The sequence below is a fragment of the Octopus bimaculoides genome, chromosome 1 (genome assembly GCF_046866305.1).
Source record: "Octopus bimaculoides isolate indiv1 chromosome 1, ASM4686630v1, whole genome shotgun sequence".
NCBI lineage: Eukaryota > Metazoa > Mollusca > Cephalopoda > Octopoda > Octopodidae > Octopus > Octopus bimaculoides.
This window is the reverse complement of record NC_142928.1, coordinates 23,084,884-23,112,383: the sequence shown is the minus strand read 5'-3', so window position 1 is coordinate 23,112,383 and position 27,500 is coordinate 23,084,884. Positions and strand designations below refer to the sequence as shown.

The 27,500-nt window shown below is 37.9% G+C and overlaps 1 protein-coding gene across 10 annotated transcripts in view; it reads right to left on the bottom strand.

The window, feature by feature from the left end:
* The window catches only part of LOC106884182 (glutamate receptor-interacting protein 1), a 542,605-nt gene that overhangs the window by 358,470 nt on the left and 156,635 nt on the right, over positions 1-27,500 (bottom strand). For 3 of the 10 annotated variants that reach the window (XM_089349521.1, XM_089349485.1, XM_089349495.1), the window contains exon 1: positions 3,829-4,297. The exons of 5 other annotated variants lie outside the window; for them this stretch is intronic. In XM_089349521.1, the coding sequence (XP_089205647.1) occupies positions 3,829-3,880 (52 nt within the window). In that variant the 5' untranslated portion in view covers positions 3,881-4,297. Of the gene's footprint in view, positions 1-3,828; positions 4,606-27,500 lie in introns of those variants that run through there. 2 more of the 10 variants (XM_089349553.1, XM_089349535.1) reach the window with 2 other exon arrangements.

The following is a 27,500-nucleotide window of genomic DNA, read 5'->3' as shown; positions in this document are numbered from 1 at the left end:
AAGGAAGAGGAGGTCGGGCAGTGCCCATAATTATGATAGCCCCTCCCCATCACAGACTGCTGATATCAATATGGTTGAGGCTTAGTTGGAACGACTGAAGGTCAATGCCAAAGAGTATATACGAGGGAAACTCAAACCAACACAAGAACATCTGCATGGCTGGTTGATCCACTAGAAATAGAAACCAAATCTTTTTTGATCGTGCCCTACCATCTTAAAAAGGGATGCAGTAGATAATATGATTGACGGGTTCCCTGCACATAGGAAAAAGATGGAATGGTAATGATTGAATGCCTTCTAATCACATGGCTATTTAATTAGAGCTAGCTGAGGATTAAACAACAAGGGACCTCCTTAGTTTGTGCTCTATTTGCTAGAAAGAGCAGCCAAATTTCTCTCATGTCACACATACAAAATTTTTTTTTTTTTAAACTCACTTTGCAACTACAAGCTTTCAGGTTCAATTCCACAGTGCAACACTTTGGACAAGTGTCTTCTATTATAGCTGTGGACCAACCAATGCCTTGTGATTGAATTTGTTAAACGGAAGTTGTGTGAAAGCATATTGTGTGTGTGTGTGTGTGTGTGTGTGTGTGTGTGTGTGTGTGTGTGTGTGTGTGTTTGTGTGTGTGTGTGTGTGTGTGCTTGTGTGTGTATATCTTTGTGTCCACCCAACTGCATCTCTTGACGACCGATATTTGTTGACAGTCCTTAACTTAGCAGTTCAACAAAAGAGACCAATAGAATAAGTACCAAGTTTTAAAAATAAGTACTGGGATCAATTTGCTCAACTAAACCCTTCAAGACAGTGCCCTGACATTACCTGAATCCTGTAACTGGAACAAGGAGAAGGTAAAGGGTAAAGGTTAATAAAACCAATGTGAAAATTTGATATTGACTGCTGTTAATCATGGAATAAACTAGGTTTGAAAAGACAGGCTGATCAAGGGTAGAATGCCTTCGGTCATATGTCTACTCATTCAGCTCTGACCTGGGGTTAAACAACAGCATAGAAAGGGTGGGGATTCTAGAAACAGGAAAAGAGTGATTTATCTTTCTATCTTCTTTTTTTACTTGTTCCAGTCATTGGACAGTGGTCATGCTGGAGCACCACCTTAAAGGGTTTTAGTTGAACAAATTGCCCCCAGTACTAATCATTGTTAAGTCTATTGTTCTATTGATTTCTTTTGCCAAACTTCTGAGTTATGGGGACATAAACAAACCAACACCGATTGTGAAACAGAGGTGGGGTTGACAAACAGATACAGACACATACATATATCATCATCGTTTAACATCCGCTTTCCATGTAGGCATGGGTTGGACGGTTTGACTGAGGACCGGCAAGCCAGAAGGCTATACCAGGCTCCAATACACATACACAAACATATATACTCACACATTATATATACACACACACACTTACACACACACACACTTATACACACACACACGCACAAAGGACTGCCACAGTTTCTGTCTACCAAATTCACTCACAAGGCATCAGTCTGCCCAAAGCTACAGCTGATGACACTTTATTTAACCAAGGTACTGCATGGTGGAATTGAACCGAAAACCACATGCTCACAAAGTAAGCTCCTTAACCAAACAGCCACACCCATTTACAACAAGACCTGGGAGCAATGAGAACACATCAGAATGACAAAAAGAGGAGATACAGGGGATAAGAGTAGGCAAGGACAAAAGTAGTGGGCAGGTTACTAAGTTCAGAAGAGAAGCAATCGTTGTAGTAGTACAAGAGGTTGAGGAGAAGACACAGCACATCTACGGAGTGGTAGTTGTTCAAGTAGATGGACAGTAATTTTTTTGCCAATCAGCTGAATGGTCTATTGGCAGTGTTTGTCTAAAGTGGACTTTTGTTCTTCATCTCATTAGTGAAGCAGCTATGAACCATGTGATTATTTAGATATGCTCTGTGTATTTATACTTTATTAATTAACATTAGATCTATGCTCTGCTTTCATGTCCAATGAAGATCTTTGATATTTATTAGTTAATTATATCAACACATGTACCGGTATGAAATTCTCATATAGATCTAATAGATTAAATACTTAAACACACACACACACAGATATATATATATATGTGTGTGTGTGTGTGTGTGTGTGTGTGTGTGTGTGTGTGTGTGTGTGATATTACACACACACAATCACATTTATATACACATATATACACATACAATTATACACAAACACATACAATCATACACATATACACATTCAATCACACATACCATACATACACACACACACACATACATACATACGATTATACATGCACACACATACACACACACAATCACTCACAAATACATACACAAATACACTCCCCTGTATTCATATACACACAATGACACACATGTGTGTATGTGTCTGCACGTATGTTGCTTCCCTGATACGTCTTGACGCTCGTAAGAATAAGAAAGCATTCTTACTACTTTCAACAGAATTTTACAAGAATTTTGCTCTCAGACGTGACAAGTGTGACAATGTTTGTATATTTACATGTAAGCTTCTTTCATTATTCTATTTACAAGCAAGTGTTCCATCTGCTCGGCATTTTTTCAATGTCAGCTTATGCATGTTTATATGTGGATGCGAAGTATAATATGCACATCCAAAACATATGCAGTCGTCTCACAAATATTTTTGAGCTGCTCCGCCTGTCTTTGTTTACTGTTACATCGTTCCATTCCATCTTCTTTCTTAACAGTACTGAAATGCTTGACATAAGTTTACCAATGACCACAACTGCCGCCGCCACCACCCTCAAAACCAAAACCACCGCCACCACCACCACTACATTATTGATTTGGCTGAACTAGCAATGTTGCACCATAAACCACGCAGCCATGCAAATAACACAGCATGCTATCAACAGTGCCAGATGCAAATAAGGAAATAGTACTGGCAAACTTTACATCATCACCATCATCATCATCATCCTCATCGTCACCATCATTATCACAGACAGTGCCAATATTACCTTGAGTACAACCCACAACTTGTGTACAAATACCATCATTATTATATCACTATCATCGTCGCTACCATCAACACCGCCACAAACTTAATATCATCGCTAGCAATTAGAATTATTGCTATCACCATCATCATCGTTACAAACTCAGTAAAATCGCTACCAGCAGCATCATTGTCAATATCATCACAAACTTAGCACCATCGCTGTTACCATCGTCACCTCCATCCTTATCACAAATTTAGTATCATCGCTACCTCCACCACCACCATCACTGATTTAATATTATCATCATCACCACCACTATCATCATCACAAACTTAGTATAATCTTTACCATCACCATTACAAACCTAGCAGCAACGATTCTTAGTACCACCATCATCATGACAATACTCAGATACTTTCTCCTCTAAAATCCAGTGTTAGCGATTCAAAGTTAGCCAAAATAGAATAGAGGGTGGGTGAATGAATGAAAGAGAATCTTGAGGAAGAATGGAAGTGAAAGAGGAAAGAAAGAAAGAAAGAGACAGAGAGAAAGAGCACCGATTTCAAACCTGTACGAAGAGGAGGCACGGTTGTGATATAGGTTGTAACGATGATGATAACGCTGATGGATGTGATGATAATGGTGTAGGTAAGAGAAACAATACAAACATTCTTAACCGGTATTCAAACAGCCTCGTAAGCACTTATAGTAAGAAAACATCGGTAAGAAAACATGAGAAGACCGGGTGAAAGGGGTGAATGAAGACATGAAACAAGAAAAACAAAACAATGAACAATAATAGAAAAGGAAAGCGAAATTCGCCGAAAATGTTCTCACCTTGTTCATCTGAAGAGAGGGAATTGGCACAGCTACAGAATAGTGTCATCATTCCATTGGAGTAGCAAGTTGCACGCTGCTAACAAGAGCAATTGTTTCCACAACAGGAGTAAGAATAGTAAATGTGGTGGTCTTCCTCTGGGACTAAGACATGCAAGCAGAACTCACACCCACTCCCGTTTCTCAAAGAGGCGGGGAGAACCAGATAGAAAGTAAGTGCGAGAGAAAGAGAGCGAAAGAGTTAGAGTAAAAGATGTCAAAACTCCTACTATCAACAAAACAGACCAGTCTTCTGCTACTCCCACTCTTTCGGTCACGTCCCACCTTCAGTCAAGTCACAGTATTACAAGCTTTGATTCCAGTGCTATATAAACGGACTTGCATGGCACACAGTACGATATCGGCACCACACCACCGGCACGGAACGACTCGGCACCACAGTTAGAATTTACTGAATGTGACTGAAGGAGAAAAAGAAAGACAGAGAGAGACAGATAGACTGCAAAAGAGAGAGAGAGAGAGAGAGTTGGAGGGGTGCCAAGCTGAAGTCTATAGTATCCCTATAGGTGTGGTGATTGTGGTGATGGTGGCGTTAGGTGGAAGATGTGTGTGTAGTAGTTGATTGTGTGATGATAGTTGTAGATAGAGGCAGATTTCATGCTGTATTGTTTGATGTTGCGTGTGAGCATGGCCATGAAGTGAATAATCAAACAGTGGATATAAAAACCTCTTACGATGATGCTGAATGAGGTTTTAAAAACGCTTCGGTAAAGTTGTAGAAAGAAGAGAAGAGAATGAAGAAAAAAAAAAGACGCAGAACAGCAAATAATTAAGCGAACACTGGTACAGTTTAGTAGATATACTGATATAATACAGATATTATACGTTTATAATAGGGTCTAGCATCATAGAGTATCGATTAAGGACTGAGGAGGAAAAAAAAGTTTCCCCATCGTTTATATGAAATTAGACGCGCGCGAATGTGCGTGTTGATGTGTGGATAAACGCGCACGCGTATGTGCATGTATACATACATACATACGTGAATCAACATACAAGCGTACACGTGTAACATACATACACAGAGATTGAGAACGAGTGAACTAAAGAGACCGAGATGTACATAGATATACATATACACATACTAACGTTTCTCCCACCACACACACATATATACACATGCATATATGTATACACACACAATTATAAAAATCTATTTATACATATTTAATTCCATGCTAAAAGAAACTGTTTCCTCCAAAATTTAATTTTGGCGTATTATTGATCCCAACACACATATCTATCTATCTATCTGTCTGTCTGTCTGTCTGTCTGTCTATCTATCTATCTATCTATCTATCTGTCTGTCTGTCTGTCTGTCTGTCTATCTATCTATCTATCTATCTATATATCTATCTAAGTTGGAGTCAGTTTTATAAAGTGGCTACTCAACCATAAAAAGGAGTGGGTGTAATCCTATTATTAAGTTTAGTCACAAGAATTGGTAAGCTGGTGATAGTCTGTGTCAGTATGAGTCGGACCAGGAAACGTAAACAAACAGGAGTATAAATGTGTGTGACATAAGGTGAGGTGGAGACGAATAATAATCTAGGTGCGGCTCTTCAGAGAAGAAATGTGTAAGCAAATAGAATCGTGTTCTTCGATTGTAAGAATAATTGAACTCATAACTCCGAGGTCAGTAATCCATCTCATTAACTGTACGCAGCCAGTATGTCTGTGTTAATAAATACAAACATTTTAGAACTCTTTGTATATGGAGCCAAACGGATCTTGTTTAAATCTAACAGGCTTTCGAAGAAGCCTCAACGCTTGGTTTGCTAGAAATAACAGCTAAATCTGTGAAATCGCAAAAGGCGAAATGACAAATTAGATAATGTAATCCAAGATACACTATGCCTGAAAAATAGATAAATTGATCACGGCCGAGATATGTAACCTTTCCGTTGCCATATTTCTGTTAAAACATGCTGCTTGTGTTTTAATTTATTTTAAAAATTATTAAGAATTTGGGGAAATTACTTAGTCATTATTAAGCTGAGGGTTTGAACATGAATTAATATGAAATTTTGATTGAAGGTTTTAATTTAAATCACTTTAAAATAGGACAAATTTCTGTCTTAGAATTAGGAGCAGCTTCAGACAGGTTAATCACATGTTTGTTCAATCAGAACTGACCTCAGATTTTTCTGCAACCACCTTTAGTTCTTATTTTACACCACACAAGATTATCCTGCAGGCACTGACCAGTGAAATGTTTACAATAAACATCAATTATAATAATCACCAGTCTTAGAATGCCCTCAAATTCATGTCATCTTTAAAGAAAATTCTATTAAATAGGCATGCTCGTGGCTGTGTGTTAAGAAGCTTGCTTCCCAACCACATTGTTCTAGGTTCAGTCTCACTGCGTGACACCTTGGGCTAGTGTCTTGCATTAGCCTTGGGCCTATCAAAATCTTGTGAGTAGTTTTGGTTGACGGAAACGACGGGCTTCTTTCATGTGTGTGTGTGTTTACGTCACTGTAACTTAGTGGCTTGGCAAATGAGAGCGATAGAATAAGTTCTAGGTTTTAAGAAAGAAGTACTGGGGACAATTCATTCAACTAAAGATGCTTCAAGGCAGAGCCCCAGCATGGCCGCAGTCTAATGACTGAAACAAGTAAAAGATAACTAACACCCTAACCACCAGGCCAAGTGCCTTCACAATAAGCAACAGGAATTCAAAATGTACTGCTTTCCTATCATCATCATCATCATCATTTAACGTCCACTTTCCATGCCGGCATGGGTTGGATGGTTTGACTGGGAACTGGCGAGCCAGTAAGTTGCACCAGGCTCAGTCTGATCTGGCGAGGTTTCTACAGCTGGATGCCTTTCCTAATGCCAACCTCTCTGAGAGTGTAGTGGGTTCTTCTTACATGCCACTGGCATGGGAGCCAGTCAGGGTAGGGACTGGCATCAACCATGTTCAGATGGTGCGTTTTACATGCCACAGGCACAGGGAGCCAGTCAGGGTGGGGACTAGCATCGACCATGTTCAGATGGTGCTTTTTACATGCCACAAGCACAGGAGCCAGTTGGGGTGGGGACTGGCATCGACCACGTTCAGATGGTGCTTTTTACATGTCACAGGCACAGGGAGCCAGTCAGGCAGCACTGGCATCGACCCATGCTTGAGTGGTACTTATTACGTGCCACCAGTATGGGTGCCATTTGGGCGGCACTGGCATCGGCCAGAACTACAATTTTCATTTTGATTTTGATTTGACTGTGTTTCTAATTTTGATTTCCTGTCAGTTTGTAGAATTAAAAGTTAATTTTTTCAGTATAAATGTCCTTACTTCACAAGTTCTTACATGAAGACACTTCATCCCTAGCATGAAATAGGGTTCTCTGCCCTGGCATAGACTCTTTCAATGACTGTGTGTGAGTGTGTGTAATCAATAAGCCCAGTGAGTCCCTGATGGTTACTCTATACTGATGATGCTGGAAGGGAGACTTATCCAGGTGGTATTTAAAATCTTCCACAGGAACTAGGATCTCCTAATGTCAAACCAGTTGTTTTATTTATATACACACGCATATATATATATATATTGATTTCACTCTTATACAATCTGGTCACACCTTTTGCAATTGACAGCATCTTTTCATTGTTTGATGTAACTCTTTGGTGCATGTCAAAATCTTGAACTTCTCCATTCAAAAATCTTAATAATGGCACATTTCACCTCTGTGTTCTAGAGAGGTGACTACAACCTTTTACTATTATAATCCATTGGCAAAATCAATAATCCTTTTCTATGTCCCCTCTTTTAATATTTAAACAAAAAGCAATTTTCCAAAAATTTAATAAAATTAACATTCAGTAGTTTTCTCAGGGAATTTTTTTTTGTCAGTTTTTATTTGCAATGAATGTTATGATGTTGTGTTGTAGCCATTTTGCTTGTGGCTTATGTAACATATTCATGAATATTTTACATTTTATCAAATATTTCAAAAGTAAAAGATTGTTGTCTTCGCAACCCTTTAAGAATTACATTGCAACCTATAGTTTAAGAATTGCCATTCTAAGGAGTAGAATTTCAGGGTGGAGTTATTTTCAGCAGATGTTATTTGGTTTTAGTAAAAGGTTGCTATAATTTTTTTTTTTTTATTCCTGAGTAGGGGATATTTGGAAAACCATAACTGTAAATAGCAATTATTTTGGTTCCAAATCACTGTTTGTCATGATTTCAACACTACTGCTAAGTCTCTAGACAGAGAGATTCTAAGAATCCAACTTAATAGATTAGAACATAAATATCAGACTATTCATATGAACAGAAAAGAGACAGTGTTGGACATTATTTTTAAGATTCATCTGATTAGTTTGTTGGTAATGATTTTACAATTTATCTTGTTGTTGTTAAATCCCTGGATTGTCCTTGACCAAATAAGTCTTGACTTAGAATTGAACACATTCCAACCACATCCATCTCCATCTTTGAGATTTCAGATATATTATTTCTACATGATGTTCTGGTGTGTATGCAAATCATCATCATCATCATATATAGGTGCTGGCATGGTTGCATGCTAAGATGTTTGCTTTCCAATCTCATGGTTCCAGGTTCAGTCCCACTGTATGGTACCTTGGGTAAATGTCTTCTAAAATAGCCTCAGGCCAACCAAAACCTTGTGAATTTAGTAGAGGGAAACTGAAAGAATCCCATCATATATATGTGTATGTATGTGTCTTTGTATTCGTGTGTGTCCTCCGCCACTTGCTTGACAACTGGTGTTGATTAGTTTACATCGTCGTAACTTAGTGATTCATCAAAAGGGACTGATAGACTGAGTATCAGGCTTTAAAAAAGAAGTACTGAGGTCAATTCATTTGTCTAAAAACTCTTTAAAGTGATGCTCCAGCATAGCCACCTAACGACTGAAACAAATTAAAGATAATCGTTATTGTTTTAAAGTTCATTTTTCCCTGTTTGCATAAACCAGATGGAATTCATTTCAGTAAATTTCCTATGTCTGGATGCTCTTCCTGCCTCCCACCTTCAACTGTTTCCAAGAAACAGTAATATTTCCCCTTGGATGGACATTGTATAATAGTACCATTCGTTTATAACTGATGCATAATGCCAAGACAAGGAGACACACATATACATAGCTGCATACATATATGGGCTTCTTTCAGTTTCCATCTACTAAATCCCCTTACAAAGTTTTGGATCCCAGTATTATAGAAGACACTTGCCCAATGTGCCATGCAGTGGAACTGAACCTAAAACCTCATGGATGGGAAGCAGACTTAGCCATACAGCCAAACTATTTATCTTCATGAGGTTGATAGTCCTAAGAATTTCAACCTTACATTTCAATCTAACCCATGCTTCATTTTTGGTTGATAAAATGCGATTTGAGAGAATATTTTGCTATTATTTTTAGCAGTTCAAATTGCCATAAAGCGACTTCATGAATTTTTACACTTTATTAATTTTAAATCAACGATTTCAGTCTTGATGTTGGAGTAGTAGTTACTTTTATTGCTGGAGTTTAGTTACTTTTAAAGCGGTTTCATAGATTAGGGTTAGCAGCACTGAAAGTCAGGCCTAAAGTTTCAATACAAAAGCATTTCTTTTATTTATTTATTTATCAAGCTTGGTTCGGTAGATCAGCTGCAGTGCTTCGTGTGTTCTAATGTAAATACACATGAACACACACACACACACACACACAGAAGTGTATGTCCACACAACAAACGCATATACACTTAGAAAAGCTATCATACTGACAAAACAATCTAGATATTACTCCACCCATTGTTCTGGGACCTTCTTCTGAGTCTATAGTTACTAAACTGACATCTGCTCTTCTGAATCTCCTACCTATACTGCCAACCACTGTCAAAACCCCTTCATTCTCATATCTCTTCTCTTCACTTCCAACAGCTCTTCCAAGCCCACCACCAACCTCTTATCTTCCAGATGCCATGATAAACACTTAGCTTAATTTTCCTTCCTCCAAAATGATGTTTGTTTTTAATACAGTCCTTTCTGCTCATTTGCTATACACTAATTATCTATTACTCAATATTTCCCAAAGATTTACTACATGTCTATTAAAATCAATTCTTTCAATATCAAATCAATAATTTCTGAATTAAAATTTCTGTCAAAATCTTGTTACATAAATTGTTACATGAAATTCCAGTAACCTCTATGTTTTATTACCTCCACCATAGTGAAGGCAGAGGTATTGTTTTCAGTTGTGTTTGTTTGATTGTCCGTGGACAAGATATCTCAAGAACCATTGGATGGATTTAAATGAAACTTTCAGAAATGTTTGGCCTTATGACTGGCACAAACTGATTAGATCTTGGGATCGATCTGGTACCAAACAAGGATTCTGGATTATTTTCCTGTTTTTTTTACTTAATTTTTGAGAGCGGCCAGGTTCATTTTTAGTATTCTCATTTGTGAGAGCAGTCGAGTTTATTTCAGAGAGGACATTGGTGTTGCCTTGATGGAGGTCTGTGCTCTCTGAGTGCTCTTGTATTTTACTTGTTTTTGGTGATTTGAGTGTGGCCATGCTGGGGCACTGTTATGAAAGTTTTTTTAGTCAAATTGATCACAGTACTTATATTTTTCTTTGTTTTTTTTTTGTTTCTTTTAAAGTTTGGTACTTAGCAGCTCAGCAAAAGATACTGACAGAGTAAGTTACAGGGACATAAACAAACCAGCACCAATTCTCTAGTGGTGTCGTGGGGGAGGGGTAACAGACACAGACTATACGTTAGATCTGGATTTCAGCTGTATGGACATTCTGCATTACACATCTCTGGATTGGTTTACTCTGTGGATTGTTTGCCGAGTCTGTTGGAGGAGCTTTCTGTGATAGTCGCATGATTCTCTGAATCCATATCTTATACTACAAATTTATATATATACATACATATATATATATATAGAGAGAGAGAGGGTTTCTATACAGTTTCTGTTTACCAAATTCATGAATTCATTCACAAAGCATTAGTTGGATTGAGGCCATAATAGAAGACACTTGGCCAAAGTACCATGCTGTAGGACTGATACCAAAATCACATGATTACACAGAGAGCTTCTTGACCACACAGCCAAGCCAACACCGATCTTAGTAAATATTGCTTTATGTAAAACTGTATTTCAAACAGCTTTAAACACCAATAAAAATAAATAAATAAATGTTAATGATTCAGATATTTTAATATGGTTGTTCCAAATTTGTTATTATTTCCCATATTGACTAATTTATGTGAAAAAAATTGGTAATGAGAAATTTGTAACTTCTGATATATACTTACCCAACAAGGGAATTCGATCTTTCTTCCAAATATTTTTCAAAACATGTCATCCAGAATATATGTTTCACACCCAAAATTTAAACTAGCTGAAATGGTAGGGTATTGGCTTACCACTAACCACTTAAAGAGGCCACTGTTCATAGTCTATGCCATATCCATGGCTAGGACATTTATCTTCCATTAGACTATTCCACTCAGCTATATTATGATTACCATAGAAAAAAGCACAGCTCAACACTAGAGGTTAGTGCTGAATTAACCATTAAGCAAAATAAGCACATGCTTAGAGCATCAAGGAAAGTGTGTGTGTGGGGGGGGGGGCACCATAGAAATGGTAAATGGTTTATGGCACAAAAGAAATCACTTTAAACTTGCTAAGATAATATTCGGAATGCCTTATCTCTACAAAGTATAGAAGCAGACGTTTTACGTAAGATTAATTTTGAGAATCTGATTAAAGATTTATTTTGCAATTAAAAAATCTAAGAGGAAACTTTTCAAATATAGATAAAGTGGAAGTATACAAAAATAAACATTATTTCCCATCTTACTGTTAGTTTTGTTTCATTTTGAAAAATAAAAATTCATTTTATGGTTTATTATTGTTTACATTTCGAATTATATATGGAGGTACCAAAATCTTTTGAGTGCTAAGGGCCTCTATGGGTCTCTTAATCAAGCCCTGCTGGAAGTAGTGGGAGCACTGTGTAAGAACCAAATATCTTAGAGATGAGTGATTTGTCCATGATACATGGCATTAATTCAAAATCCTCAAACAGTCTTTTCAAGACCCAAATGATGGGCCCTTTCTTTCTCACTTCCAACTGCTTTCTAAACACCACATTTAAAATTGATTCTCCTACCTTCATTCCTATAATTCAAGTCTTCAAGACTTGTCTTGGTCAACAATCCACAAGGTTTTACAGTCTATTTGCCAACCGTTCTTTGAAATTGCCAACATGGATTTTCGCACAGAGAAAGCTCCAAGTCTAAGGTGCTTTATCTTTTAACTGCAGCCATACTGGAGCAGTTGACTAGATTGCCCGCAGGATTTACTTTTAAAGTCTGGTACTTATTCTGTCAGTCACCTTCACCACACCGTTAAGTCAAAGGGATGTAAAGAAACCAACATCAGTTGTCAAATGATGGATGGGTGAACTAACAAGGGCACAAAAACACACACACATTCAGAAAACATTTACAAAGAATTTATTTGAGAATAAAGTAACTGGAGAATAATGGATTCTTTTTTATATATTTGTTTACCATTTTTTTCTTTTGGAATTTCAAAAGTACTTTTTTTTTTTACTGGAAATGGTTTGTCAGAGTGGAGTCACATTTCATTTATTTATATTTAAACACATATGAAAAGGGGCACCTGCTGAGAGAGGATAATTAAATTTTGCACATGTATTGTGAATGCAAAGTTAATTCATCTATTTAACAGGTGTTTTCTCTCCACATAAGCGTGTGTGTGTGTGGGTGTTCGTTATTTTACAATTTCCTTCAGCTAATTATACAACCCTACAAAACAATTACGTTCGTATCTTCTTACATTCTCTTAAAGGCAGAATAGTGTGGTAAGCCTAATTTGAATAGGTGTGTTGTTTAGCCCTAGTCAAGTGGACCTAAGAGCAAAGTATTTTTTTCCATGACCATCCTGTCTTTTCTACAATACCCAATGTCTGCTTCCTTTTTGGTGAGTAGACTGTGATTCATGAGATTTGGATTTGGCTGTTATTTCTAGCAGGTTGATAACTGCTTTTTGGTGTGAGAATAAATAATGGTGACAATGATGTTAGCACCAGATCAATGCTGATCAAGGAGAACTATTATCAAAGACATTTCAACCACAAACATCCCATTTTGTTTTCCAGACAAAGTTTATCTAGGACTACACTATCACAGTGGAGGCGCAATGACCCAGTGGTTAGGGCAGCGGACTCACGGTCATAGGATCGTGGTTTCGATTCCCAGACCAGGCGTTGTGAGTGTTTATTGAGCGAAAACACCTAAAGCTCCACAAGGCTCCGGCAGGGATGGTGGCGAACCCTGCTGTACTCTTTCACCACAACTTTCTCTCACTCTTACTTCCTGTTTCTGTTGTACCTGTAATTCAAAGGGCCAGCCTTGTCACACTCTGTGTCATGCTGAATATCCCCGAGAACTACGTTAAGAGTACACGTGTCTGTGGAGTGCTCAGCCACTTGCACGTTAATTTCACGAGCAGGCTGTTCCGTTGATCGGATCAACTGGAACCCTCGACGTCGTAAGCGACGGAGTGCCAACAACAACAGCAGCACTATCACATGTTGACTTTTGCTTTTTAATAAGATAAGGTGTGATTTAAGGGAGATTTAGTTATATATTTAGCAGGTTGTCTGCAAGAAAGGTTATCAGATATCATTAGGCTTAGCTGTTGTCTGCAGTACATATTACTTTGAGCTATGCATTGTTCAGGGGTAAAAAGAATGTAATTTAATTGTATCTGTAAAAGTATCAAGGAACAAAACAGATTGGAAGAATAAAAATGGATTATTAAAATCTGTGTTTTTCATAAAACTCTTCCAGAAAAATGAAGTCATTGTTATATACAGTAAAATACTTTTTCATTTTTAATCATATATGTGCATGAATGTATGTGTGCGGGAGGTGAGGGTGATGTTGAAAATATAACCATGGGTACATGGCTGCACAGTTAAGAACTTTGCTTCTCAACCGTGTGGATTCAGGTTCGGTCCCATGGCACAGCATCTTGGGAAAGTGTGTTCTACAGTAGTTCCAGGCCAGCTAATGCCTTGTGAGTGGATTTCATAGATGAAAACTACAGATGCCGGTGTGGATCAGTGGCATGGTTCCAAGTTCAGTCCCATTGCATTGCATCTTGGGTAAATGCCTTTTACTGTAGCTTCAGACTGACTGAAGTCTTGTGAGGAAGAAACTGAAAGAAGCCAGTCATGTGCACACACGTGTGAGTGTGTGTGTGTGTGTGTGTGTGTGTGCGCACGCGCCTGCCTCCTGTCACCGTTTGACAACTAGTGTTGGTGTGTTTACGTTCCCATAACTTAGCGACTCAGCAAAAGGGACTGACAAAAAAAGTAGCAATCTTTAAAAATAAGTACTGGTGTTGATTCATTCCACTAAAATTCTTCAAGTTGGTGCCCCAGCATGGCCACAGTTCAGTGACTGAAACAAGTAAAAGATAAACTGTGTGGAAGGAAGCCTGACAAGTATGTGTGTGTGTGTGTGTGTGTGTGTGCATGCGTGCATCTGAGTCTGTCATGCCCCACCAATAAAATAAACACCAGACTTAAAACAATATAAGCGCTAGAGGTTGATATGTTCAACTAAAACCCTTCAAGGCAGTTCCCCCAACATGGCTGTATTCAGTGATTGAAGCAAGTAAAATGTAACACTAAATTTGCCTTTAATTACAAAGTAAGAAAAAACCAGCTAAGGGTGACTATTTCACACGAGATGTGCAGGGTACCATAAACTTGTAGTGCTTCCAATGCTCAGGTGTGGCGCACAGGATGACTAATTTAGATTAAACAAACTAAAGACAATAAGGAAAATAATCATGAAAGCAAAGGTAGGGGTGGTGTTAGAAAGAGGGAGAGGTGAGATATGCCTTTGGTTTGTATGTTTATCTAACATTTCTGCATCTGTTTGCTCTATTCTGACATATGGCAAAGAATTGCAACAGCTGAGTGATAAAATGTTTGTCCTGTAAAAGAGGTGAAATGGCTGAGAGAAGTATGGTGTTTAACTAACACCTAGATCGTGTAAGTCTTGAGTTCAAATCTACCACAAGCATCAGAGGTGTCTTAACAGCATTATAGCTTATACTTCTCTCACTGGGCAATGTGGGGGTTATAGTGGGGGTTTGCTGACAGAAAGTCATGTCATACATCTATACACTCTATCTGCTCCTACCCTGTTTCTCTCTATTCTGTATATCCACAGCATGGAGAGCAGACATTAAATGACGACGATGATGATGATGATGATGATTATGCAGAATGAAGCCCTCACATCAACAATTATCTTTATAATCTTCAGACTTGACAGATAGTTGGTATTGAGGCACTAAATAAAAATATCATTATTTCTATTGAAAGATACAGTTTCTGGCCTGAACAGATGTTTAATCACAAAGAGGCTGGTGGGAGACCCTTAAAATGTTTCACATATGTGTGTGTGTGTGAGTATAGATGTGCAAGCTGGCTGCATGATTCAAAAGTTTGCTTCTCAAATACATGGTTTTTGGTTCAGTCCTGCAACTCAGCAACTTTGAATAGTGTCTTCTTACTGTAGCTCTAGGCGAATAAAAGCCTTGTGAGTGAATTTGGTAGGCCACTGTGTGTGTGTGTGTGTGTGTCCCTCTCTCTCTTTCTCTGTCTGTCTCTCTCTCTCTCTCTCTCTCTCTCTCCTTGTGCTGACATCATGTGACGGTTTTGAGAAAATATCCTCATCGTACAAATGTTGTCATTCATTCCAATCTTCTATGAAAATTTATCTGGCCAAGAGGAAATATTACGTTCAGTGTCATTCTTTTCCCAAATTCTGCAAAACCATGTCTGGCCAAGGAGAAAAATCTATTCCTTTGTTTGGAAACAGGTGAGAGTTTGCAACAGGCAGGGTGTTCAGCTGTTAAAGAATCTGCCTCAATAAACTCCGTCCTCCCCATGCAAGCATGGAAATGTGGACCGGGACGTTAAAACAATGGTGATGTTGGTGATGACTTTCAGGATACATCTTCAGAATTATTTTTATCAGTCGTACACAACTGAAGACACTGACCGGGAGCAAACAACAACATTCGTTTTGGTTCCCATTAAGTGTTAAGTAGACTTGGCCAGGGAGAAAAAGCTGTCAGTCTTTTGACCTGGAGGTCAGAGTCTTATCGACACAGCCTGCTATAATTCTCTTCACTGTACAGTTATATATAAAATTCCTCTAAAATACATTTTTCCATTACATACACAACTTCTTCATTATATTCAGTTTATTACCAAAGTAACATTTTGGCCTTCATTGATTGATTTAATCTCTCTCTCTCTCTCTCTCTTTCTCTTTTTCTTTCTATCTGTTTCTCCTCCTTCCACACATCCTATTACCCCTCCCGCACCTCGTCTGCCTTTCCTCCCCACTTCTCATCAGACCGAATCATCCATTCAGTTTATCTGCTGTTTCTCCGTCTCTTCATTGCATCTTAACATCCAATTAATCTATCCATTTCTCTTTCCCCTTCTCCCTTTCTCTCTTATCCTCCCCGCATTCCAGCATCCATCCAGTCACCCGCCCCCTTCTTCACAACCCCACCAGATCCAATCATCCAGTTAATGTAGCCCCCCCCCCATTCTCTTTCTCACTTCTTACCCATTTACCCATCCAGCCTATCTCACGCCCCTTCTCTATCATTCAGTTTTTCTCTCACTTAACCCTCACACCAACAATAACTTATCTTCGGATCAGTTAGAACTGTGGCAATATTACAGATATTTCTACTGAAGAATATGACTTCTGTCTTGAACAGAAGTGGAGAGGTACTTCAACAGTTTTACACATACACACACACACACACGTGCGCACACACACACGCACACACACACACACAGAATCTGTTTTAGTTATTGGATTGTAGTTATGTTGGGGCTCAGCCTTCAAGGGTTTAGTCAAACAAATCAACCCAGTCCTTATTCGCTTTAAAGTCTGGCACTTATTCTATTGGCCTCTTTTACTAAAATATAGGGACATAAACAAAACAACTCCAGTTATCAAACAATGATGAGGGACAACAACAATACAAATACACACACACACCAACATATATATACAACTGGCTTCCTCTCAGTTTCCATTTACCAAATTCACTCACAAGGCATTGGTCAGCCTAGGGCCATTGTAGAAGACATATGCCCAAGGTTTCTATGCAATGGGACTGAACCCAGGACCATGTGGTTGGGAAACAAACTTCTCAATGAAATGGCTATGCCTGCATTGTATCCAGAAAGTGTGTATAACCATATTTATACAAAGTTGATCTCAACAGGATCTGAACACAGAGGGCAGTGGGAGTGATCTGGTGTGACAGATTCTCAACCAACATGAATTTCATCATAGATTTGAATCTTCTCAGTCTTGATACCCCATCCTCACGTTAGTAAGTGTCCCTTTTAAACTTGCTGTAAGGAGCACTCCGTCAGTTACGATGACGAGGGTCCCAGCTGATACGATCAGCAGAACAGCCAGCTCGTGAAATTAACGTGCAACTGACTGAGCAATCCACAGACATGTGTACACCCAACGTAGTTCTCAGGGAGACTCAGCGTGACACATAGCATGACAAGGGCGGCCCTTTGAAATATAGGTACTACTCATTTTTGCTAGCTGAGTGGACTGGAGCAACGTGAAATAAAGTGTCTTGCTCAAGGACACAACGTGTCGCCGGGAATCGAACACACGACCTTACAATTGTGAGCCGAATGCCCTAACCGCTAAGCCACGCGCCTTCACACAAACTTGCTGTAAAATTAGAACCACAACTGAACAGATATCTGTCTGTCTATATGTGTGTGTGTTTGTGTGAAGTTATATACAGAAATAATTTAGAATTAAACTGAAGGGTCATTCAATACTTTTTAATAGAATACATATTGAGTTTTACAAGGAAAAGACTGTAAAAATTTTATATATAATATATATATATATAAAGTAAAGTCAGTTGCCACATCAAAGTGGCTGCCCCATGTTACTACTAGTCTAACCCCTGGCAGATTGTCTGCCAGCTGGTTACTGGTGGTTACATGGAACAACCACTTTGATGTGGCGACTAACTTTACTTTTTAGTATAGTTACTACTCTGATCTCTTCTTGAGATTTTACAACCAGCTATTTTGCTTATATATATATATATATATATATCATCATTGTTTAACATTCACCTTCCATGCTGACCCACTAGTGGTATAAACAAAAGTGTATTTTGCACCAAAAGCCAATATGAGAGTTTTTCTCAAGGTAACTACTGCAGTGTAGTTTGTACTAATAGAACATCCACGTTTAATGGAAATATATATCAAACCATCAAACCCATGACAGCATGGAAAACAGAAGCTAAGTGATGATGAATGTGATGAGCTTTTGCATCATTTCTGTATACCAAATGTTACTCCCACATTAGCAGTCAATTCAAGGCTATGATAGCAAACGCACCCTAGAATCATACTGAAGAACTGAACCCAGAACTACGTTGTTGAAAAGTGAACTCCTTAACAACACTACCATTCTTATGTCAGTTTTTTCTCTCTCAACCTAACTTGCATCGGACAGGCTTTTAATGCAGCACCTGCACATTTGGTAGTTTTTGTGTTTTAGTCAATTCTAAGGCAAGGAGGGTATTGTTGCAAGTAATTCCTAATCTTTACTTATTATCATCCAATATTTACTATCTTTTATCCATCCTGGCCACCATTCACAACAATCTAATGGTAGTCTAACAACAGACAATATCAGTTACTCTTCTCATATATCACCTGATAACTCCAATACCCACATTCCACCTCACTTCATCTGTATCCAGCCTTTAGATTCATATTACACACATACCTCAGGAACATCTGTCTGCATGTTGCCATTTAGCCCAAGGTCATGCATCACTGAGTAGCCCTAGCACCAAAGATATTCCAGCTATGATCAACCTTTCTCTTTTAGGGGTGATGCAAAACTGCATTATCCAATGTATACTATGATTATTTAACCATTTTGATACCAACCTTCCTGACACTGCCTTTGGTCCCGATAAAAATTTTCTGTTTTAACGTGATCTAAAGTAAAGCCTTCAATGAGAATTTTGTGTTCAATTTATCTCCTAAACATTGGCATAATATTGACAAAATTATTTTAGAAAATTCTTCCTTGTTTTCAAAATTACTTGAAACAAAGACTGTATTTCAACAGAAATATGATTTTGAAAAGAGTGAAGAATTTACTAAAAAATGTTTTCATCGTTAGGCTGGTGTTTGGAACATAAGTTTAACAAGTATGATTTTAGGGAAATTTGGCTGCTATTTCTAGTAGGCTGATGTAACCAAATAGCAGCTCTTTTCTTAGCATGTGTCTGCATGTCTGTGTATGTGTTTATATCTGGTATTGACAACAAAAACAATGCAAATATGTGCATTTAGCTAAAAATACAAACTCCCAGAAAGTACATTTATGAATAAATATTAAAAGCAAATAATGTTTACCAACATCATTGGAAATCAATTGTTATATATATATATTTTTTTATATTGATCTAAAGATATCGAAGGTATTGTTGTATCACAGGTTACAGATAATCAGTAAGTAGCCTGAGACAGAACTAGGTGAGTAGTGAACAGCAAGTAGAACCATCTCGAATTTCATCTTACCTGAAAATCTATCCTTTCCTCATGCTTTTGTTTCATTCATGAATTCCTTTTTATAGATAAATCTATAACAAGAATAATAGTCTAATCAAAAATACTTTTTTTTTTTAAAGAAATCTATAATAAAAGTCTTCGTTATTAGCAATGCAATGAGGATTAAATTTATGTTATTAATGTTCTGTTCTATGTGGGTTTTTGTGACAAATCGAGTTATCTTTATCTTTCACGTGTTCCTGTCATATTAAGTTATGGGGTTGTAAACAAACCAACAGTAGCAGAGGGGTGACAAACGCAACGATGAAAAACACATACATATACATGTGTGCTTATATATACACATACATATATGTTCACATGCATGCATATACACAAACATACATACATATATATACATGCATATACACACACATATGCACACATGCATACAAACACATGCATGCACACACATGCACACACACATGCATACACACATGCATGCACACACACATGCATGCATACATACAAACACACACATGCATGCATATATACACACACACATGCATGCATACACACATTTATACATACACATACAAATGCACACGCACACACATGTTGGGCTTCCACACAGTTTCCATCTACGAAATTCACTCAAGACACTGGTAAGCCCAGGACTTTAGTAAGCGAAAGGCACTTGCCCAAGGTAGAACACAATGGGATCCAAAACCACATGGTTGCATAGCAACCTTCTTAACCACACAACCATGTCTGTCTAATAACAGAAAAATATGAAACTCGTACTCTTACGGTAAGCTGTAGAAAGAAGATAGGGAGAGAGCATAAAAGCTAGAATCGCAGAAATATGAAGATCTTTAAAAATCAGAGGTGAAAACTATAAAGTCAGGAATGGCAAGCATGTATAGTGTGAAGAAGGAAAGCATATCATTAAGATTCCATTACAGACAAAGAAATTCAGTGAAAACAATGGAAAATAAAAGCAGTAGTCTATGTAACAGTAACTGAGAATCAACACTAGTAAAATGGCGCCAAGTTTAATCCAATATGACTGCCACTAATGAGTTTACATCTATCTTATGTTACTTATATGTAGACTATTTATATGTGGTATAATGGGTAAAAGCATTTAATTCTATCTAGCCTGGCTACCTTTAAATGGTACCTGATAATGAACAAAGACAAAGTTAATGTTTGTCTTTCAGAATATTTTCCACACTTCTGTTACAATGCTTGAATTAGCATTCTTTCCAATCGTCATCAGATAGTTAGGAATAACTTAGGGATGTTACCTAGAGACAACTGGAAAGAATGCCAATCAAATCATGTCAAAACCATATCCAAGATGAAGAAAATTGTTACAAACTTCTCTATAAATTCATCTCAGAAAAATACAAACATTAAATAGTTTGTCACCTTAATTTATTGGAAAACTCACAGAAACAATGATAATAGCTCAGGTGCATTTTCAACTGAGACTAATATCTTCCCTCAAAAATTGACTGTCAACCATGCATTGATGATTAGCTCAATTGTGAAATCCATATAATTAATATTATTAAAAAGAATAGCTTCATTAGTATTCATGCTGATGGCATGAAAAGCATCCGGTACATTTTGTAAAGTGGCAAGCTTTAGAAAGTGCATCCAGTCAAAGAAACCATGCCAAAGATGACATTAGAGCCATGTCAAACAGTGGTACCCATGCCAGCTTGGAAAGTGGATATTAACAATGACCATGTTCAGTAAATGAAAATGATCTGGAGCCACTGGAAAGGAACAAATGGGATAGGTTATATTGGATGTGATAAATTAACTTATAAACAATGCTAAAAACAGACTTGATTTTAAAATGTGACTGGACTTTAAAGCAATTTTTGATAAAGATTCGTCATAAGAGAAGTAATGCTCTTTTGCAGAACTCTAGACTGTCAAGCGTGATGTGGATAACATTCAGCTGTTTGATGGGCAGATGGAAGTGTGTATGTATGAAGATGGGATAGTTATAAAGCTTGTATTATGTCAGAAGTGACAGGTAATGCAATTGAATGTTGTATGTTGAAATGAAAAAAAATAAGTAGTAGTAGTTGGTAGAGGAAGCTGCTTATGTTAGAGAGAAATAAGATAAAGTTAATTTGTGAACTAAGAATACTGGTTCCCTATGAAATTATGCAGTGTTTAAATTCCATGGGAAGATGTTGTTCAATTTCAGATTCATCAAAACCCTGATAACATGGGAAAACAGACATTAAAACCAAGATTGCAATGATAATCATATGCTGAGAATGAATGATGCCTGATGGGTAAATGGGTGGAAACCAAAAAGTGATAGTGTTTAACCCTAACTCAACATGAAGTAAATAGATATATGTTGAAAGACATTCCACCTGTGACCATTCCAAATATTGTAACTGGATGTATACTATCCAATGTCATCTTTCTTTTATGTTTTATTTTTTTAATTCTCTAACTCTTTTGATATCAATCCACTTGAGACCACCCCTGCTTCTATTATACAAATTTCCTATTCTAAAGTGATCCAAGTTGAAACCTATCAGAATTTTATGTTAAACGTTTTGTTCTAAGCATCAGCTTAACGACAAAGTAATTTTACTAAATTCTTTATTTTCAAACTTAACTGAAGCAAAGGCAGTGTATTCCAACAAAAACCTGAGAATAAAAAGAATAAGGCAGTAGGCCATGATTTGTGAAAGATTTATCTATTCTGGTGGACCAAGAGATCACGTACTGGCTCCATGAGTAGATAGCAAAGAAGCAGAAGAAAATGTGAGGTCAGATAGTTAAAACAGATCTAAGATTGGAGGCAATGAAGAGGTAGACTTTTGTAAAAGTAACAACTGCTGGCATTAAAACCTGAACATGATGACGATGATGACGATTAAAGGGATGATGTGGAAGAACAATAATTCTTTGGTTGTATTCAAAGTAGATAAGGACTATAGCTGATATAATTGAAATTTCAGTTTAGACCAATAAGCACCAATATGCAATGTGAGATAACACCCATCTATCTCCTCCTCTATAAATAACCGAGTCAGATATCAACTTAGAAACATCCCAGTTCTAATCAATATAGAATGGTTATTTGGAGAACAATATGAGAACACACTGGATATATGCCTCTGTGTGTGTGTGTGTGGTGAGGTGTGGTGAGGTGTGTGTGTGTGCGTGTGTGTGGTGATGTGTGTTGTGGTGTGTTTGAGTGCACAAGTATGCAAGCAAGGCTGAATTTAAGAAATTCTCTTCCCAGCCATATCGTTTGGGGGTCAATCCCATTATTTGACATCTTCAGCATGTGTTTTCTACTATAGCCTCAGGCAAACCAGTGCCTTGCGATTGACTTTGAAAAGCCTCTCCCTGTGTGTGTGTGTGTGTGTGTGTGTGTGTGTGTGTATTTATACATATGAGAGAGAGAAAGATTTAAAACTTAAATTATGCAACAGCTTTCATTTAGAACTCCAATTCATATTATAGTCCTGCGATTATTTAGCGCAAACACAAAGTTTAACATCAGCATCATCGTTTTAATATCTACTCTTGTATAATAATAATAATCCTTTCTACTAGAAGCACAAGGCCTTAAATTTGGGGGAAGGCGTCAAGTCGATTACATCGACCCCAGTGCTCAACTAGTACTTATTTAATTGACTCCAAAAGGATGAAAGGCAAAGTCAACCTCAGTGGAATTTGAACTCAGAATGTAAAGACGGACGAAATACTGCAAACCATTTTGGTCTGCATGGTAACGATTCTGTCAGCTTGCCGCCATGATAATAATAATTTATGTCCAGTGTGCTAACAATTCTGCCAGCTCAAGGATTATTACAAAGTAGCATAGCATTACTTTTAATTCCTTTATATATATCATCATCATCATCATCATCGTTTAACGTCCGCTTTCCATGCTAGCATGGGTTGGACGATTTGACTGAGGACTGGTGAAACCGGATGGCAACTCCAGGCTCCAGTCTAATTTGGCAGAGTTTCTACAGCTGGATGCCCTTCCTAACGCCAACCACTCAGAGAGTGTAGTGGGTGCTTTTATATATATATATCTTCTTTTACTTGTTTTAAGACATTGAACTGGCCATGCTGGTACAACCTTGAAAGATTTTATTTGAATAAATCAACCTCAGTACTTCGTTTTCGTTTTAACTCTGGTATTTATTCTATCAATCTCTTTTGTCAAACTACTAAGTTACGGGATCATAAACAAACTAACATTAGCTATCAAGTGTTGGGAGAGGCAAACACAGATACAAAGACACACATACAAGTGGATTCAACACACCATCTACCAAATTCACACAGAAGGCATTGATTGACTCAGGATTATAAGAGAAGACACTTGTCCTAGTGGGAACTGAACATGAAACACAATGGTTGCAAAGCAAGCTTCTAACCCCGAGGGCAACTTATTTAGTAACAGACTACATATTCCCACCCAGGATACAAAACTGTCTTTTCAATATATAGATCAACATATAGAGGCTTCTTAGCCCAAGTCAATACAGAACAAGCAGACATTCTTACCATGGCCACCTTATCTTATATTGAGAAAATCAATTTAGGACTACGTTATCCAGTGCATCCTTCCTTCTTTTATTGTTTTTCCAAGCAATAGGAGTATTTAGCTGCTGCTATATCTAGCAGGTCAGCTGAAAGCATTGGGGACTCTTCATTTCTTATATAATTGCCTCTGGTTATAATAGATGGATAATTACCAATTTTGACACATGTATGTGTAAGAGTGTGTGTGTGTGTGTGTGTGTGTGTGTGTGTGTGTGTGTCTAAGGACATATACCCGTACAGAATTTTAAAAATCTACATGAATAATACACCATTAATATTCAATATGCGTGTCTGTGTGTGTGTGCATGCGTGGGAGTATGTATTTGGTTATGGAGATTTAAGATAAATGTGGTGTGGAGAAAGATTTACTAAAAAAAAGTATATGAGAGAGAAAAAAAAAAGAAATAAAAAAAAGCAAAGAGAAAGAAATGAAAAGAAAAAATAAATAAATATGAGAAGAATGATAGGAAGGAGAATTGAGAAGAAAGATTAAAAAAATCAAAAGAGAAAAATTTGGGTGAAGAAAATGTACAAGTAAAAAGTTGAGAGAGTGAAAAAGAGAAGGAAAATTCATTATCAACAAGAGCATCGACATCATCAGCAACATCACCACCAACAACAATTGCAACTTCAACATCACCACCACCACTGCCAACAATAGCAGCAACAACATCACCACCACCACCAACAACAACAACAACAATAATAAGACAAGTGAGTTGAATCAAAACACTCCACCCAATTAATATGAAGTACAACCCTACCCTGGCTGTCAAAATGACACCTCTGCCTCCCTACCCGGGGGACATATGAACCCAACTGGGACTTACATCCCTCATCTTACTGATCTTGCATATTGGGTAGATTATGACGGTGGTGGTGGTGGGAATGAGGTAAGGTGGAAATGAGGTAAAGATGAAATATGACTGGTGAGAATGAGGTAAAGTTGGGGTGGTGCAGAATAGTTAGGGGTGGTGCAGATGATGTGAGGGGGGGATTCATTAATGAGACTTTCTTGAAACAAAACAAAGTTTTGTCAAAAAGAAACCCAACGAATAAATTTGCATATATTTACATAAATACATTAACAGCTATGATATATCATCTTATGATCCCTCACATACTTTGTGTGTGTGTGTGTGTGTGTGTGTGTGTGTGTGTGAGTGTGTGTGTGTGTGTGAGTGTGTGTGTGTGAGTGTGTGTGTGTGTGTGTGAGTGTGTGTGTGAGTGTATGTGTGTGTGTGTGTGTGTGTGTGTGAGTGTGTGTGTGTGTGTGTGAGTGTGTGTGTGAGTGTATGTGTGTGTGTGTGTGTGTGTGTGTGAGTGTGTGTGAGTGTATGTGTGTGTGTGTGTGAGTGTGTGTGTGAGTGTATGTGTGTGTGTGTGTGTGTGAGTGTGTGTGTGTGTGTGAGTGTGTGTGTGAGTGTATGTGTGTGTGTGTGTGTGTGTGTGTGTGTGTGTATACACATACACAAAAGATACACTGATTACATATGATGCAATAACTACATCCACACATGTTCATGTATATATCACTATCATTTAAAGTGTATATATATGTATACACAAACTCACTCATATGAGTCAACTATAGAAAAGTGGATGTTTAATGTTGATGAAACAAGTATGTATACAAACATAAGTATATCAACATACTGTGTACATACATATCAATATATATATTGATGTATGTATGCATACATATAACCATATCAATATACATGCATACATACACTTATATCAGTATATATGCATACACACACTCATATATCCACAGGAAGGTGAACACACATCAACATCTAAATATACATACATTTCAACATGTAAGGATTATACATGCAGAAACCACTGAATTCCGGGTGTGATCCTACTGTTGTACTTTGGTCAAGTGTGTCTGCTATGGCTTCAGATCTTCCAATATCTTGAGAGTGGAATCTAGTAAATGGAGACTATTCAGAAGCCTGTAAGATTTATGCAAATGTGTGTGTGTGTGTGTGTGTGTGTGTGTGTGTGTGTGTGTGTGTGTGTGTAAGTGAGTGGATGCAGATATGTGCATGTGTATGCACACACACACACACATGTAATCACCATCATCTTTCAACGTCTGTTTTCCATGCTGGCATGGTTTCTACAGCTGGATACCAACCACTTTACAAACTGTATTGAGTGCTTTATATGAGGCACCAGCTCAGGTGCTTTTTACATGACACATATGCAGACACACACACACACACACACACACACATATATATATATACACATATGTGCATATGCTACAAGTGTGGTTAAAGCATTCTCTTTGCATTCACATGATTTCCTGTTCGCTCTCACTACTCTGCACATTAGGCAAGTCTCTTCTATTATAACTCAAGTCAACCAATACCTTATGAGGGAATTTCATCATCATCATCATCGTTTAGCGTCCGTTTTCCATGCTGGCATGGGTTGGACAGTTTAACTGAGGTCTGGAAAGCCAGCAGCTGTACCAGACTCCAATCTGATCTGGCACTGTTTCTACAGCTAGATGCCCTTCCTAACAGCAACCACTCCAAGAGTGTAGTGGGTGCTTTTTACATACCACTAGCACAGGAGCCAGTCAGGCGGGCGTGGCATCAATCATGTTCAGATGGTGCATTTTACGTGCCTTTGGCATGGGAGCCAGTCAGAGGACACTGACATCAGCCACATATGGATGGTGCTTTTTATGTGCCACCAGCACGGGAGTCAGTCAGTTGATGCCAGTGCCCACTGACTGGGTCCCATGCCAGAGGCACGTAAAAAGCACCGGAAACAGCAGGAAGCTCATGGTGTGTATATGTACGTATGCTTGCACAAATTTTGACATTCTATGATTTCACCCGAGCAAAACTGAATGCTGTTTAAATTACTCGTTGTTCTCTCCCACCCAGTTGAGAGGGTTTTTGTCTTGCAAGTTACTTGGTGACCCCCACCCCACCCCATCAGTACAGGTGTCACATAAATAGCATCCTTTAGCATTAGGAATGACATCACAACCTCCACCACAACCATCTCTCTCTCTCTCTCTCTGATTTTCTTTAATCTCACCATCAGAACATCACCCCTCTGCTAAAATTATATTCCTAACTCTCCTCTATATCACTACCTTCACCTAGCATTTTTAACCATGTAATAAATATTACGTTCCCCCTACCACATGTCATGGACACTTCTCTCTCTATTTTTTCTCTCTCCCTCTTTTTCTTTCTCTCTCTTTCTGTCTCTTTGCCTTATCCTCTTTTTCTTTAATCACGTTAAAGCATTACTGATAGGCTAAGCAATATAATTACAAACAGAATTAT